Raw genomic sequence first — 18,006 nt, 5'->3', positions numbered from 1 at the left:
TCGGCTAGTGGTTAAGATTGGGCGGAGAGCGCCACTCTCTCCCCTGTGGCCTGGGTTTGTTTCCCGGTCAGGGAACCACACCACCCGTCTGTCTGTTGTCGTACTGTGGCAGCTGCACATTGCTGTGATGTGGAAAGCTATGCCACCAGTATTCCAAATACTACTTTTGAAAAAATTGGCCACGAAAACCCTATGAACAGCAGCAGAGCATTGTCTAATATAGCGCTGGGAGGTGAGAGGATGGCGGGCAGGGTTCTGACCTGCTGTACACAGGCTCACTAGGAGCTGGAATCGTGACACTAACAAAACAAATAGTGACCCTCAGCCTGGAAGAGCATGAGGACTGTCCTTCTTGGGGTTTGCCGAGCCAGCCCCCTCAGACAGGGGTCAGGGCTGTACCTCCCTTCACCCCCACCTCTACAGGGTCTCAGACCAGTTCAGAATAACAGCGAGTAGTAGAGGGTAACAGAAGGGAGGAGGAAATAGCACATCTAGGAGCTTTTCCATACCACCCTGAGGTTCGTCTTTGTTCCTGTGGCTCTTTAATTGTATTCGCTCCTTTCCCTGCATTTCTAGAGCTGCCCCACAAGGCTCATGCATTCTTGGCCTCATTCTGATTAACTCATACTAAGGTAATGGTTTGCCGTCTGCTGTTTAGAGCTTCCCTTCCTTCAAGGACAACCTGGCCTAGGAGCTGTGCTCACACCACTGAGCACACATCCCCCAGCCTTGGGCTGACTCTGAGGGGCCTCAGGGAGCTCACTGCCCAGAGTGCAGAGGCATGTGGACTGATGGTCAGAGCTGTGAAGAGAAAGGCACGCTCTCATACAAGATGGAAAGTCAAACGAGCAAGTGGAGTGACTTGGTTTCAGTAACCTCCAGTTACTAGCCATTCATCTAGGATCTCCCTGGTTGGGATTTGACCTATATGCCTGGAAGGCACCAATCTGTGCCCAGAGAGGGCCTTCAGTCCTGAACGTAATGAGCTTTTGGTTTGTCCTCAAACCAAAGAGTGGCTATCTATTGGGGAGAAAAACATATTCAATGCAAATTGGCCAAATGCACTGGGATCTCTGGGCAAGAACCACACCTCATTAGATTATATACCTTCCTTCCCCCTTCACATGGAGACATTTCCCACACTGGTTTGGGCATCCATGGAAGTGGCTACACCCTGGGGAGCTTATCACAGCCAGAAGTGTGAGGTCCTTGGACCCCAGAAGGAGGCGAGTGCCACTGGAGTAGAACTTAAACGTGGAGCCTGTATTGGTCAGGGTCCTGGAATGAATCAGATGACATATCCGAATGAGGTAATTTGAGGAGACTTTATCAACAGGACTATTTACAAAGATGTGGGCAGGATTTAGAAAAGGGGCAAGAGGTGGCATAGTTAACCCCAAGGTGCCCTGACCACCAGTGGGCCTGAAGAAGCCAGCAGAGGGAGCAGTTACGGGGACCCAGAGAAGCTGGCACGACATGTGCCACAGCCCTCATGGAGAAAGGCAGCTCACCCTGGGTGGCCAGGGAGCCAGGAAATAAGTAACTGATTTCCTGCTGGTGTCTCCCATTGACCAATCCCACCCAAAAGCCAGGGCAGGGGAGCAGGGTAAAGGAGCATGGAGGAGGAGGGCAAAGGGAAGATTTCTAGCACAGTTTCTGCAGCTGGTATGCAGAGCCATATTCGAGCTGGTTTCTTGGCCTTTCCCTCCTCCCCAGAGGTGCCAGGAACCTGGGGGAGCACACTTTAGCATCGGTAACAGGGGTCTGGGGTGGGCTCTGTCTGTCCTTTCAGGCTCCATCATGGAGAATGGGGTGAGCTCTTCCAGCACAGCAGACAAGTCCCAGAAGCAGTCCCTGACCCCCAGCTTCCAGAGCCCAGCCAACAGCGTGGGGCTGGATGAAGGGGTCTCCGCAGGCATGGCAGGGGCTGGAGAAACTCTGAAGCAGGAGTGTGATTCTCTGGGCGCCCACATGGCGAGCAGCACCACCTCCAAGCCTTCGTCATCCTCCTCCTCTTCGGGACCCCGGGCCCTCCTGTGGCCGGGACAGCCTATCCAAGGCTGCAGGGGTCTGCATACCGCCCTGCCTCCAATAGTGATCTTATCCAAAGCAGCCTACAGCCTCCTGGGCTCCCAGAGGGGAGGCAAGCTGCCATCCTCCTCATCCCTGCTGCCGCATGCCGATGTGGCCTGGGTAAGCTCCCTGCGGCCATTTCTGCACAAGGACATGAGCAGCGAGGAGCAGTCCCTCTACTACCGGCAGTGGACCTCGGCTCGGCAGCACCACGCCGACTACAACAACCAGCCAGACCCCACCTCCGGCACCCGGACCTGCCACCCCCGGCGGCTGCTGCTGACTGGGCCCCCCCAGGTAAGGCAGGGGCCAGGCCAGGCTCTGTCCTAGACTGGGGTCCCCAAGAAGGAAAGAAGTCAGGGAACCTCTCAGGGGTGGGGTGGGTATGATCAGAGCAATGAGGACCTCACTCAGGCCTCGCAGAGGCAGGAGACACCGAAGAGCCCAGGTGTGAAATCTCTTTTCTCTTTTCCTTCCCTCTCCCCAATTAAAAATGTTTCCATTAGGTGGGAAAGACTGGCTCCTATTTACAGTTCCTTAGGATTCTCTTCCGCATGCTCATCAGGCTTCTGGAGGTGGATGTGTATGATGAGGGAGAGATCAACACCGGTGAGTTCTGAACCCGGGCATGCGAGGGGCAAGATACAAGGACATTAACACCAAGCGTTTTTCCTTCACCCTCTGGATTTCTACAATCCCTAATGTGCAGCGTTATTGTGAGGTTAAAGGTAACGTGCCGGCAGAGTTGTAAGTAAACTGTGACCATGATTCAGCTCCTGGAGGCCGGGGGTGGAGTCCTCCACTCTTTTGGCCTACCCCTCACAATGTCCTGCAAGACACTGGGCAAAAAGGCATTTTATAAGGCCCTGTTAGAAGGATGGATTGCTCAGATGGTGCAGTCATTCAGGTTTAAAATTCGATTGTGGCGTTCTACTGCTTAAGCGTCCAGGGCGTGTTTTATATTCTGGATACTAGACCTTTGTTGGTTACTCAGAGTACACCTTATATTTTAACTGCAGGCTCTGAGTGAAGGTCTATGGATTCCTATAATGAAATGGAAACTTCTCTGTGCAGAACAGAACCCTGGTGCCATAAACAAACCCCTTCACGTTTCCAGTAACACGCAGGGGCTAGTGCTTGACACTGTGTGGGGGGCTGGTTTTCAAACCAAGATCATCTCAGCTCTCCTCCTCCTGTTCCCTGCTTCTCAGCCCTTTCTCCCTAGCTGTCACCAGTGAGGCAGCTCCACTCTACCACCCATCCAGCAGGGCCAGAAAGTGGGCATGAGCAGCGGTCAGCTAGCATTAGCTCTGTGGCCAAGGACAGTGTGGCCTCAAACTATGACTTCACATCTCAGAACAATTTGTCTGTGCTAGAGGGGAACGGAGTGGGAACAGTAGAGATAAGCAGGTAGAAGTTCTTCCTAAGTATCTCAAAAATGAGTCCAGAAAAGGGAAAGGCCTTGGCATCTTCTATCAGATTGGCCCTTGGAGATCTCACCTCATCTGCTTTTTCTAAATACTTGGACCTGTTCTGTGACCAGCTCAAGGGATTAGTTTAGTCCAGAGCACGACTAGGTAAGATCAGCCATATTTAATCATGTTATTGTGGCTTTCAGCCCTATTTCCATTCCTTACTAGTTCATATCCAAAATTCCATACATACACACACTCACTCCCATCTTCCCTCCACATATCCTTGTGTCCCCAGGTGAGCTGTACCAGACCCCAGGCCCACCACAGAGGGGACCCAGAGCTCCAAGGTGGCTGCCTAGAGGGGGCTGGGACCAAGAGGGCAAAGGCAGAGAGCCCAGCAGACAAGGAGTGAGGGATCTGTCATCCTGCCAACTTTCCCACCGGGCTCATTGGCACCATAGGAGGATGCCTTTCATTTTCTCTTCAGACCCCGCTACAGTGCTCTTGGGTCTTAATCTGTGCGATGAGCTGGTGGGACAGGTGAACATGGCCTTGTAGTGAGCAGCACTAACAGGCTTTCTTCCTTCGCCCTTATTTTAGTGCAGGTGAATGAGATGGTGCTCTGGAGAGGCACCACGACACCTTCTAAAAAATCTAGAATAAGCTTTAAGTTTTAAATAAAATGCAAACTTCAGCTCAAGGATATAAAAATAAACAGTATTATGTTAAAAAGGTAATAGCTGTACTTCTAGTCTTTTGACTTTTTTTTTCCTTTCTCCCTTCAAAAGTTGTCTTAAGCTTTCTGATCTTATAATTTTTATTATTAATAACAAATATCATCAATTGGACACTCACCATGTGCCGGCTACTCTTAGCACTTTCAATATACCATCTGGAGTCCTTACAACAATCAAGGGACTTTGAAGGGTTAAGGGGCCTGCAGGTGTGAAGCAGTAAGGGGCAGATTCCAACTCAAGGCTACTGGCACTCAACCTTGACTACATATTCAAGCCACCTCAGGAGCTTTAAACATCACAAGTGCCTGGGTGAAAAAGGAGATTCTGGGGAGTGTGGCCTAAGCACGGGGAGTCTTACAAGCTCCCAGGTGATTCGGATATGCAACAGGCATTAGGAATCTTGCTCAATGCATGTCTAAAATCTTCCAGGCTGTCAGTCTTAAAAACCCCACAACTAAAACTCTTAGAATTGAGATAATCTAAAATTAAACTTTTAAGGCAATTTGGGCAGCTGGAGTGGGAGACCAGTTGATCCTTGTGTATGTGGGAGTCTGTGGACTGGATCTGTGGAGGCTACTGCTGGGGGCCAGTGAGGGCAGGCATCCCTCTCAGTATGGGTCTGAGGGACAATTCTGGGTCCCTCTACCCTAGGACATGGGAGGACATTTTTCAGAAATGCCTTTGTCCACCCGTCTGGGCTTTATTTCATAAAACCTTTCATCCCTGACACTTAGGAGGGAGGCTGGGAGACTGGTCAATCAGCCTGCTCTGCACACTTTCTTTCCTCTTGTCCTAGATCACTGTGAAAGCAGTGAAGTGAGCCAGTCAGAGGGAGAGCCCTGGCCTGACATCGAGAGCTTCAGTAAAATGCCCTTTGACGTCAGTGTGCACGACCCCAAGTACAGTTTGATGAGCCTGGTATATACTGAGAAGCTGGCAGGGGTCAAACAAGGTCAGTGCAAGTGGAACCAGGTTTACCTCCTCTGAAGGTCAAGGGGAACCTAAATCAGGGCAGGAGGCCTGGGGAGGTGTAATCTTTGAGAGCAGCTTCAGTAATTCTCCTTTTTACTTTCCTCTTCTCTTACACACATACATGTCACCTTGTAAATTCTCTTACCTACTTCTCAGGGATTAAACCGTAGAATCCTTGGAAAAGCCCTGTCGGGAAGTAGGGGACTTTCTTCCCAGATGTAGAGGCTTCATGCATATCATAGGAAGGTTTTTTGCCCCTTTATACACAGAAGCAATAAAGGAATCCAAAGTTGAGGAGCCCAGGAAACGAGAAACTGTGTCCATGATGCTGACCAAATATGCGGCCTACAACACCTTCCACCACTGTGAGCAGTGCCACCAGTACATGGACTTCACCGCTACCTCTCAGGTACAGCCCCCTTTGCCCTTGCTTCTTACCCAACATGGATTTTGTATGTAAGGAATGAAAAGTAAGGCTCCCAGGTCCAGGCCCTAGACAAAGGATAGCTTTGTCTAGGATGAGATGGAGCCACTCATTTGTGAGCAAAATGCATGAAGCAATTAAAATTACTTTGGGTTTATGAGGATTATGGGCAGGGGGAGGGGAAGACAGGGAAAAAAACTCGAGTTTTAGTGTCTTAAGTCACTTCATAAAATGGTTACATGTATCATGTTTAGGTTAGAGAGTAGCTGAGATGTCTATCTGTGATCCTGAAAAAACTGCTTATTATGGTTTACTTGGCAAAAGGGTCTTTCCCTCGTTTGGGTTGTTGTCGAAAATAGTGCTGTGATCTAACAAATCCGTAGGGTGTGCCCTCTGAGCTGTGAGCAACTCTGTTGATCTTCACCGACCTAGTCATATTCTTACTCCAGCGTGCAATGGTTTTGACCACTGGGCACAGAGAGGAGTCAGTGTTTGCTCTTTTACTTATAGAGAACTGAGAGGTAGGAACACAGGTGAGCCAGTACCTCCAAGAATTTGGCTTCTTTTTGGTCTGAGCATCTTTAAGCACAAAAGATGGGGACGACAGCAAATGATACCCAGTGCTTATTTTCGGATAAGTTCCATGTCACTTTCCCTCACTTTATCCTCTTGACTTAGCTCTGAATACCCAGAACAACTCTTCCTTCCCGTAGGATAAGCTGATTTGACTTGCCCCAAACTTGCGTCTGCTCCTGAGAACCAGGTCTTCATCCTTTTCCCCAGGTACTGGAAGGGATAGACTGAAAACCTGGATTGATCATTCTGCCCTTCTAATACAAGTTTCCTTTTATATCCCATTTGTTTTATTGGTGTTATTGAAAACTTTTAGTGGGCTAGTCTGAAATCAGCTCACAATGCTTTACAGAATATAGAGGATTCAAGTTCCCCAATTCATCAATCATAGGTTTTTAGAAAATTTCTTTATTAAAAATCCTCTATTTATATAGTTGCCATGTGGTTACAGAACACTAAGTATATTTCCAGTCTTGTGAAGCAGAACGAACCAGAATTTAGTGGAAGAATTACATTATTTTTCTATGAAATGTAATATTTAGGTTAAAACCTTTGGGAAGCCTACCTGGATTCTAGTTGCTGCTGGAAACTTATAGCTCTCCTTTTATTAAGTCAAATATTGTTTGCATTGTAAAGCATGTAAAGACCTTTATGTAACTGTTCACTGAGATGGGTTACTGAGAGAGCATGTGAACTTCCCAGCAATTTAAAAGATGTTAGATTTATATTTGGCTTCAGTGAGTCGAATGGTCTCTCCTGGAAGCCAAAATTCTAGGCTAAATGACTGTTCAAAACTTTTCAGCTTCCACTGTTGCCAGGAAAGATGGGGCCAAAGAGGCATCTTACTGATGTCAGTCCTAATATTTTACTTAGAAAAATCATATTCAATTCATTTGACTTGACCCACATAGAACAGAAGCGTTTTCCCCCTGTAACTAAGCACTTTTGGGAACGTGTACACAGCAGCACATCCATATGCATATTTAACCTCTGTAAGACCAGGCAGTAGTGGCTCGAAGAACATGAGGAATGCAAAGGCAGTGCTGAGCAACAGGTGCTTCTCCACTCATGGAGAGGCTTTGGTGCGGCAAGATGCTTGGCTCTCATGTCAGCGGCATCTACTAAAACATGAAGTTTGCCTTTCCGACCTGTTTGACACTGCACGTACAACCAGGTATGGTGGCACGTGTAAGTTCAGGTTAGTTTGCTTCTCTTAACAGACTTAACAAGTGGCCTGGAAGTTTGCAAACGTTGGGCTTACATTCCCTCCCTTTCTTTTTTGCAAATGTAGATGTCCGACTCCACCCTTCATGCATTCACATTCTCTTCCTCTATGCTGGGAGAAGAAGTGCAGCTCTATTTCATCATTCCCAAATCCAAAGAGAGTCATTTTGTCTTCAGCAAACAGGGCAAACACCTGGAGAGCATGCGGCTGCCCCTGGTTTCAGACAAGGTGGGTGGTAGTGTCTGGACACATGGACTGACAGACCTCAGGTACTAAATCAGGTTCTCTAAGTTTCTTGTATCTAAGGATTTAAACTTCTCTTTTTGGTCTGTTTCTTTTTTTTTCCCTTTCAGCAGAATTTGAATGCAGTCAAGAGCCCTATTTTCACTCCTTCCAGTGGTCGCCATGAGCATGGACTCTTAAACCTTTTTCACGCCATGGAGGGCATCAGCCATCTGCACCTTCTGGTAGTCAAAGAATATGAGATGCCGCTGTACCGCAAGTACTGGCCCAACCACATCATGCTGGTGCTTCCCGGCATGTTCAATAATGCAGGCGTGGGTAAGGCGGCCCCCAGGACGGGAGAAGGGCTGAAAGACAAACCGAGCTCCATTCCCCAGGCATGAAACTTGCAAAGGTCCCCCTGCCTCTGCAAAGTGTCCTTTCCTCTGGACCAAAGGACTTTTGACTCCTCTTTGAGTTTTCTTTTTCTTTTATCCAGTTTTGCAGAATTTTTAACTCCTGACACTAGTAACTAAAGAAGTCACTGGTTTATTGAGCATCCTGGGAAAGGCTTGGGACTCGTCCCAGTATAGACCAAAAATGTTCCTAGACTGGGCAAGCTGGCAGCAAAAGTGTGACAGTGACAAGGATGGTCTGAGGAGGGGAGGTGGTAGTTCACTCCAACTGGAGGGGTCCCCAAGTCTTTGCTAATCTTAAAGGCATGCGGCAAATTCTAGGGGGTTCTGTACAACCGGGAATTGGAAACATCATTACTGCCTATGGCAGTCACCTTAGAAGGGCCTGGAAGAGGTCTTTCCTGCCTTTCCCCAGTGCGTTTAAGAGCAATGGGCTGATTTCTCAAAGCGGGCACATGGGCATTGAGCGTGTTGACAGAGCTGTGGGAGGCACTGGAGAGCTCTAGAACGCCTTCATTTACCTTACTCAGGCAGGAAACCTCGAACTGCATCCCGTGTTTTAGAGCTGTACAGTTGGCTACTTCTTTCATCGTACTTCTAAATCATTGTTCTCATCAGCTTCTGTGGGTGTCTGACTCAGCGCAGAGTCTCAGAAGGGCTGAGGATCAAGAACTGCTAACTGACACTTTTGAGGGAAGACCTTCCAGCCCAGAGCTGAACAGATGAGACCTGAGTAGCTTCCCTGAAATCGAGTCTTTGTCTCCAGGGTCTCTCACTTGCCTCACTTAGCTTTTGTCTCTCTGTCCTCCATTCTGTTCATCGCTCTCCTTTCCTTTTTGGGTCTCTTCCTTTCTTTTTCTCCCTTCCACTCCTTTTCATGTTCTTAAACCTTAGCCTCAATATGGGATTAAAGTATTTTCAAAAACTGGTTTATTGTTTTTGAATGTAGTTTTATTTTCCATGTTTATCACTTTATATCAAGTGAATTAAGACTTTTATGTATCTGGTCCTTTATCCTCCCCCAAACCACGTATCCCCAAAGGAACTAAGATATTTTTCCATATGAATATGACCCTCAATTACACCCTTCTGTGCCTTACTCGCCTTGAGAAGAAAGTTTTCTCATTCCAGATCTGACTGAAATTTAGTGCCAGTTTAGCCATTTTTGCAATAATTTGGGAAGAGAGAAGACTATATGCCAATGAATTAAACGCAAATTATTTAATGTTTTACTTGTAAAAAAACATATAAAATTTACCATCTTAGCCATTTTTTTTTTTTTAAGGAAGATTAGCCCTCAGCTAACTGCTGCCAATCCTCCTCTTTTTGCTGAGGAAGACTGGCCCTGAGCTAAGAGCCGTGCCCATCTTCCTCCACTTTATATGTGGGACGCCTGCCACAGCATGGCGTGCCAAGTGGTGCCATGTCTGCACCCAGGATCTGAACCAGCGGACCCCGGGCCACCGAAGCAGAATGTGCACACTTAGCCACTGCGCCACCAGGCTGGCCCAATCTTAGCCATTTTTAAGTGGACAGTTCAGTATATTCACACTGTTGTGCAACCAATCTCCAGAACTCTCTTCATTTTGCAAAAGTGAAACTCAGTATCATTAGTAACTAACTCCTCCATTTCACCCTTCCCCTGGCAACCACCATTCTACTTTGTCTCTGTGAATTTGACTACCCTAAGGTACCTCATGTAAATGGAATCATGCAGTATTTGTCCTGTTGTAATTGGTTTATTTGACTTAGCATAATGTCCTCAAGGTTCTCTATGTGCATGTGTCAGAATTTCCTTCCTTTTTAAAGCTGAATAATATTCTACTGTATACATAAAACCACATTTTCTTTATTCATTCACCCACTGATGGACACTTGGGCCACTCCCCACCTTTAGGCTATTGCGAATAATGCTGCTATGAACATGGGTGTACAAATCTCTCTTCAAGACCCAGCTTTCAATTTTGGGGGGTATATACCCAGAAGTGGAATTGCTGAATCATGATAATTCTTAATTTTTTGAGGAACTGACATACTGATTTCCATAATGGCTGTTCCATTTTACATTCCTACCAACAATGCAAAATGGTTCCAGTTTCTCCACATCCTCACCAACACCTGTTACTTCCTGAGATTTTGATAGCACCCATCCTAATGGGTGTGCGGTGGTATCCTATTGGGATTTGATTTACATTTCCCCAATGACTAGTGATACTGAACATCTTTTCATGTGCTGGTTAGCCATTTGTATATCTTCTTTGGAGAATCTATTCAGGTCATTTGTCTACTTTTTAATCAGGATTTTTGGCTGATGATTTGTAGGAGTTCTCTATATATTCTGGATATTAACCCCTTATCAGAAAATATGTAAATATTTTCTCCCATTCCGTATGCTGCCTTTTCACTGAAGATTGTGTCCTTTGCACAGAAGTTTTAAATCTTGATGTAGTCCAATTTTTCTTTTGTTGCCTGTGCTTTTGGTGTCATATCCAAGAAATCAGTGCCAAATCCAGTGTCATCAAGCGTTCTCCCTGTTTCAGTAGTTTTTATACTTTTCACTCTTGCATTTAGATCTTTGGTCCATTTTAATTTTTTACGTAGTGTAAGGTAAGGGTCCAACTTCATCCTTTTGCATGTGGATATACAGTTTTCCCAACACCATTTGTTGAAGAGATGGTCCTTTCTCCATTGAATGGTCTTGACACCTCTGTTGAAAATCATTTGACCATACAGGCAAGAGTATATTTCTGGGCTCTATATTCTTATTCCATTGGTCTATATGTCCGTCTTTATGCCACTAACACAGTTTTGATTTGTTTCGTAGTAAGTTTTGAAATCAGCCAAGTGTGAGACCTCCAACTTTGTTCTTTTTCAAGACTGTTTTGGCTATTCATGGTCCTTGAGATTTCATATGAACTTATGGATTGATTTTTCTATTTCTCAAAAAAAAAATTCTGATAGGGATTGCATTACTGTAGATCACTTTGGGTATCACTGACATCTCAACAATATTATGTCTTCCAATCCATGAACCCAGGATGTCATTCCATTTATTTGTGTCTTCTTTAATTTCTTTCAGCAATCTTCTGTACTTTTTACAGTCTTTAGCCTCCTTGGTTAAACGTTTATTCTTAAGTATTCTTTTTGAAGCTATTGTAAATGGAATTGTTTTCTTAATTTCCTATTTATTTACCTGATGAGGAAGATTGGCTCTGAGCTAACATTTGTGCCAACCTTCCTCTGTTTTGTATGCGGGACACCACCATAGCATGGCTTGACGAGCAGTGTGTAGGCCTGTGTCCAGGATCCAGACTCATGAACTCCAGGCCACTGAAGTGGAGCACGCAAACTTAACCACTATGCCACCATGCTGGCCTCTCATTGTTCACTGTTAGTGTATAGAAACACAACTGATTTTTGAGTCGTTTTTTAATCTGTAACTTTACTGAATTTACTTATTACTTCTAACAGTTTGTGTGCAGAATTTACTTATTACTTCTAACAGTTTGTGTGCAGAATTTACTTATTACTTCTAACAGTTTGTGTGTAGAATATTTAGCATTTTCTCCATATAAGATCATGTCTGCAAACAGAGATAATTTTACTTTCCAACTTGGGTGCCTTTTCTTTTTCTTGTCTAATTGCTCTGGCTAGGATTTCCAGTCCTATGTTAAATAGAAGGGGTAAAGGTAGGCATCCTTGTCTTGTTCTTGATCTTAGAGGAAAAGTCTTCAGTTTTTCACCATTATGATAGCTGTGGGCTTTTCATATATGGCCCTTATGTTGAGAATGCAAACTGTTACACACATGCTCTTGGAAAGTAGATTTTCCTAACTCTTACTATTACCCTTGAGCTATTCAAACTGTTTTCTTGGTTCCTCCATAGACTTAATAGCTTTTTTAGCCTCTTCATTTCATTATCACCTACATTTTGTTTCATTTTAGGGTAGCCTACTCATAAATTTGGCTAATTCCTGATGGTCATCATTTTAATAATCGCTAACACTAACTGAATACTTACCATGTGCTAGGCACTATCCTGAGCACCATATAACAATCCTATGAAGTAGACATTATCATCGCCTTCTTACAGGTGGGGAAACTGAGGCACAGGGGAGTTAACTTGTTCAGTGTCACACAGCTAGAAGTGGTGGAATCAGGATTCAAATCTAAGCAGCTTGGCTCCAGTCTTCTCTTACTCACTATACCATATTGCCTCTCACAAAAAAGTAGACTTAGGGAAAGAATGCCAGTTTCCAGAATCATCTTCAAAGACCCTGCTGCCAATTTCCTAAAAAATATCTAAAACAGGGGACACATTATCGTAAGCAGCATACTGATTTACTGTATCCCTGGCTATGCCCTAGAGTAGGATATATGAGTGGCTGCTTTTGAAACTGAGAGAGCCTTTTATCATGGCTTTAAGGATCTAACCAGTAAGAAGCATTTCCTCTATGTGGTATCCTTTGTTGTATCAGGGGAACTGGATTCTTGCAGTACTCTTCAAAGTGTAGTGCATGAATCACCTGCATCACCAAAGACATCTCTGGTTTCTGGCCCCTCATCAGGTCTGTGAATCTGTGGTGATGGGCTCCAGGAATCTCCATTTCAAACAGACTTCCTCAGTGATTCTTATCTACACTGAAGTTTGAGAACCACTGCTCAGAACATATGAGAGACCCCTGCCTGCATGGTCACCATGTGAACTGGCATGCCTGTGGAGAGAAGATGAGCTGTATATGGGGCTTCAGCCAAGCCTGAGTGCTGGATGTGCAAGCTGTGGTTATGTTGCCTTCCAGGTGCTGCCAGGTTTCTCATTAAGGAGCTGTCATATCACAACCTAGAACTGGAGAGGAACCGCCTGGAAGAGCTGGGAGTTAAACGCCAGTGTGTCTGGCCTTTCATTGTTGTGATGGATGACTCATGTGTCCTGTGGAACATTCACAGTGTTCAGGAGCAGAGCAGGTAGTGTACTTCCCAAGCAGTTCTAGAGGAGTATGGCACAATGCCATAGAAAAGGTACTTTCCCTGTCTGTAGTTATGCACGGAAGTAAGAAAGAGAGGGGCAGGTTTCCAGAGCAAAACAATCATCCATGAGACTACCCTAACACATTTTGTGATGACTTAGGAATTTTTTAATTTAGACATTCAGTAAGCCATTAAATTCCCAGACTATTTTTGCATCATGGCTTTGGTTAGCTCAAGTCTGTCAAGAGACACTATGATTTAGAAAGCCCACTGGCTTTGAATCAAGAGACCTGCTTTTTAGCCCCAGCTCTGCTTTTTAACTATCTGGATGAAAAGGGAAAGTTACTTCCTTTCTGTCTCAATTCCATCACCTGTAAAATTAAGGGCAGGCCAGAAATCAGTGGTTCTCTTCCTGGGGCAGTGGTGAGGGGGTCCATGAGGACCAGGAAATGCTAAACCTGGAAAAGTGTGATGAAATAAATGGTCCCAAAATATCAATAGCATCCTCACTGAAACTCTGTACCAGATGATCTCTAGGCCCTTCCAGCTCAAACACTGATTTTGTGTCGTTCTTTCCAAGGTGGAGTGGAAGCCTGTTAAGTTCTCAAATTTTCCTTATTATACTATGATTACCAGAATTGGGAAGCATGCTTGTGTGCTTCTGACCTCTGGCTACCTCTCTTTGGTAACTCCCTGTTCATTATTCACTTTGAAACAGGGGCTGGATGTCATTTTCTGCCTTAAAGTGATAAGGGCCACACCCATAAGGCAGTTTCCTTAAGTTAGCAGTGACAGGCAGCATGAAAACTGGGCTTGACATCCATCTCCATTCCAGACTAATATAAAGTAAATCAGCTAATTACATGTTACAGATATTAATACTGTATAGCAGTGTTGGCCCTTCATAAATGACCCTCTCTTCAGTAATATTAATTGATATCTTATATAAAACTAACTTTACATTTCATAGCCAGCCTACGGAAGCAGGAGTTTCCAGTAAGAATGTGTCCTTGAAGAGTGTCTTGCAGCATATTGAAGCAACACCAAAAATCGTCCACTACGCCATCCTGGGCATACAGAAATGGAGCAACAAACTAACCTCTCAGAGCCTGAAGGCCCCATTCTCTAGGTGCCATGTGCACGATTTCATTCTCCTCAACATAGACTTGACTCAGAATGTGCAGTATGACTTCAACAGGTAAGTCAGGCCTCCTGGATGCAAGTAATCCTAGCATATCCTGATTGTTTCTGCCCAGCTCTAGCCTCTGTAATGTTTTTTTTCCTCCCTCTCTGTGTCTTTACAATTGAGAAACTGAGAATCTCTTTATATGGACAAGGAGAAAGGGGGGAATCACAAACCCCAAAGAGCCCCTTCATCACCCCTCAAACTGACCCAGACCCTTAGTAATAGATGTTGTAACATGAAATGCTTAGAAAACATTTTAACCATCTCATTATTCAATAAGAACTAAACCAGGGACAAAAGCTGTTGAATCAACACAAATCAGTGTGTGGATCCATAAACCCATTCAAGATTAACCCTAAATTCACCCTCAGAACTCAAAAGGTAACCACTTTCTCCAAATGTTAGTAAAACCCAGAGATCTGGATCCTGTAGGAAAAGCCAGCAGATGGGAATGAGCAGGCTAGCCCTGGCCTTACCTCCTGAATAAATTATGTCCATATCCTAGAAAATCTGAGATGGCCAAGGAACAATGTCAGGGACCAAATGTCCCTTTATGTCAACACCCAAACCTGTAGCTATTAGAATATTCTGTAGCTATTAGACTATTCTGTAGCTATTTCAATTCTGTGTTTTCAGTTTAGCAGATAATTCATCCTGTTTACAGCCAGGATTTTAAAACTAGAAGCACATCTGCACTCCTGTCTCGCAAGAGCATATAGAATGTGCAGTCCTATTTCAGTTCAGGAATGCCTAAGGCCCTGTGGAATGTCTGGAACTGAAGTCACCTCACTTCCTTCCTCCTTTTTCCTTTAATGGCTGTAATGCCCAAATCAAGAAGTTCACAGACCAGTGTTAAGAGGACCAGCTCCATGAAGGCGGAAGGTCGATTCTGATTGCGTCTGTCTCCTGACATCTGCCACACCTTTCTCTATGTGTAATTATCGTGGTTGAGATGTGGCAGGTAGTCAAATCTATCGTTGTGGTTGTGATTTAGGTATTTCTGTGAAGATGTTGACTTTAACCTGAGAACAAATAGTAGTGGACTGCTCATCTGCCGCTTTAATAACTTCAGTCTCATGAAGAAACATGTTCAGGTTGGAGGGCAAAGGGATTTTATCATTAAACCAAAGATCATGGTAAGTTTACAAGCTTGATCCTACTCTTGAAAATAAGAGAATGATTTCTTATTAGTATCTTTGTTATTAGGTACTTGCATTAAGCACTTGCCACTTGATTGCAAAGTGAGGTAACACAGGGAGTCAATTCTTAGTGTCAAATTTGCAGTCTCATTCTCCTTCCTTGAGGACTCATCTAGAACCAAACATAAGTTTTGAAATTTAAAAAAATTACCTTTCTTCAGATTTAAAGCTGAACAACTCCATCAAAGCTTCAGTTTCAAACATAACATTCTGTCTTAAACTGGCAAAGTTAGTATCTTTACATTCTTTATGTAATGTAAGATGGCAGAGTTAACATTTTTACATTCTCTATGATAACATGAGAGAAACATAAATCAAGATGCTTATCTGGTCTTTTTTAAAAAATCTGGCAAAAAGAGTAACGTAGATCAAAACCTATTAAGGGTGAATTCCACGGGCCTACCAGCCTTTTCTGTTTAAGAGATTCACTAGTATCTAATCATTTATAACATGTGGATGCCCCAGTGGAGCTTAGAAACTTCTTTGCTTTTTTTACTTTTGATTGTGATGGGACGGAATTTAACCATACATATCCAGGAGCCATATAAAAGGGTTCCTGTTGGTCCTCACAATGTACTTGCTAAATGCAGTAACTTTCAAAGAAGGCTACTTTTCCAACTTCTCCTGCCCTTGCTGTGTATAAGTTCTATTAGCCCCAAGTGTACTGTTCCCAAGTGAAAAAAGAGTTCAGAACCCAAGAATGGCAGACTTACATTTGAGCCTATCTGCACTGTGCTACTGCTATTATTTGGGGACTGCTAGGATGCAATGCAGCATTTCCTTGCCAGTTTCATCCAGTGACTGACAGACACAACGTTTCCCATGATGATCTCGGCTCTGATTTCAGGTGTCAGAGAGCTTAGCACCCATCTTGCCCCTTCAGTATGTCTGTGCTCCCGACAGTGAACACACACTACTGGCAGCCCCTGCGCAGTTTCTCCTGGAGAAGTTCCTTCAGCATGCCTCATACAAACTCTTCCCCAAAGCTATCCATAACTTCAAGAGTCCTGTGTTGGCCATTGACTGCTACCTTAACATTGGACCAGAGGTAAAGGGGAAGGGGGCTAGTACTCTGCTTTACCCACTTCCATCCATTTCTTTCCCATTTTAGCTCTCATTTGAAAGCTTAAATGAAGACAAAAAAGGAGCGAGCCTGTGACACACTTATGCAAAGGCTCACACAAGATATGATGGCAACTCTCCCTCCCCATACCTACATTTCATCCCTCCACAATGAGCCAATGAACGCTCAAAGCTGAGCTCAGAGGTCAGCTCCATTGAGAAGCCTGCCTCAGTGACCTTGGGCAGAAGCAGTCGCTTGCTCCTCCCTGTCACAGCGTGTAACAGACGATATTGTAATCACGAGATGATGTTTCTCACCAAGACTGTGAGTTCTTCAGGGGCACACAATGCCTTAGCCACTGGTTTAGGCATATAAGAGGGGCTCAGTGATTGCTGAACAGTTTGGGGTATCACAGGAGACCTTTATAACTGTTGTTTCTACACTTTCCACTCCTGGACTTCTTTCTTTTCCATTGTTTCCTTATTTTTCATTCTTTCTACTCTCTGTCTCATCAGTTTTAGTTTGTTAAAAAATTTGCCACTTGGACCTTTAGGCTTCTAACCACTGGTGGCCTTCAGGACTTTTAAGGGCTTCTGCCACTAAACTTTCCCTTAGAATTATTAGTTTTGTTTTTAAGATTTTTGTTCATTAACATATCCTTCTTGTAAAGAATTTTTAAAAATAAAGTAAAAGTAAAAAAGAAGAAAATAAAATCACTTGTAATGGAAAGATAACATTGTGGTGTACCATTATGTCCTTCCAGGCTTTTTTCTTTGTATGTATTGACAAACAATCTCTTAAGACTGAAATCCAACTGTATTCAATTTTGGAAAATGACATTAACATTTAACAGTGTAAACATTTTACATTGTCATTACGATATTTCAATAATCTACACTGTGGGCTGGACTGTGAGTTGTAGAAGAACCTCAAAAACCATGAGAAACAATAGTGCTTTTTGTGGCATCTGTGAGTCACGTCTCTAACCCAGGTCTCCCAATCCCTCTCCTCCAGGATCCAGGGCTCGATGTGTTAGACAACAAAACCTCAAGACCACTAACAGCAGCAAACACTCAGTGAATACTTACTAAGTGGTTTACATTAATTATTTAATTCACAAAACAGTCTTATGAAACAGGTGCTACTATTATCTCTACAGACAAGGCAAGTGCTCAGTGTCACACAGCTACTAAAGAGAGGAACCAGCACCTGAACCCAAGTGGTCCCGGCCCACACATTAAGCCATTCCGCCATTCTCAAGGCCTCCCAATTAGCTTATTCACACTTCCTTGTAATTTTTGTGAAGTTATCTTCTGTACACGGAAGCCATGCAGAGCTAAAAATTTAAATTCATGCAGTGTTTGAAGCTTCTACCCAATTGAAAATTTAAGTGTATCTAAATGAAAAGCTGATTAAAAATTCTTATTCTCATCAACAGGTAACTAAACATTTAATCTTTCCTAAGTATGCCTTTTTGCGGAAGGTAATTTTTATAAAGACTCTTAGATGGAGGGGCTTGTTTTGCTTCTTACT

General features: G+C 44.1%; 1 protein-coding gene across 15 annotated transcripts in view; it reads left to right on the top strand.

The window, feature by feature from the left end:
- Positions 1–18,006, top strand: part of GREB1L (GREB1 like retinoic acid receptor coactivator) — a 243,667-nt gene that overhangs the window by 221,221 nt on the left and 4,440 nt on the right. For 6 of the 15 annotated variants that reach the window (XM_070629703.1, XM_070629707.1, XM_070629708.1 and 3 more), the window contains 10 exons: positions 1,793–2,370; positions 2,580–2,682; positions 5,022–5,177; positions 5,467–5,606; positions 7,486–7,647; positions 7,773–7,980; positions 12,857–13,022; positions 13,996–14,223; positions 15,206–15,347; positions 16,258–16,458. In XM_070629703.1, coding sequence (XP_070485804.1) covers positions 1,793–2,370; positions 2,580–2,682; positions 5,022–5,177; positions 5,467–5,606; positions 7,486–7,647; positions 7,773–7,980; positions 12,857–13,022; positions 13,996–14,223; positions 15,206–15,347; positions 16,258–16,458 — 2,084 coding nt within the window. Of the gene's footprint in view, positions 1–1,792; positions 2,371–2,579; positions 2,683–5,021; positions 5,178–5,466; positions 5,607–7,485; positions 7,648–7,772; positions 10,193–12,625; positions 13,023–13,995; positions 14,224–15,205; positions 15,348–16,257; positions 16,459–16,521; positions 17,203–18,006 lie in introns of those variants that run through there. The other 9 variants (XM_070629709.1, XM_070629711.1, XM_070629715.1 and 6 more) reach the window with 7 other exon arrangements.

The sequence above is a fragment of the Equus przewalskii genome, chromosome 7, assembly GCF_037783145.1.
Source record: "Equus przewalskii isolate Varuska chromosome 7, EquPr2, whole genome shotgun sequence".
NCBI classification, from domain to species: Eukaryota; Metazoa; Chordata; class Mammalia; order Perissodactyla; family Equidae; genus Equus; species Equus przewalskii.
This window is presented reverse-complemented; position numbering and strand designations above follow the sequence as displayed.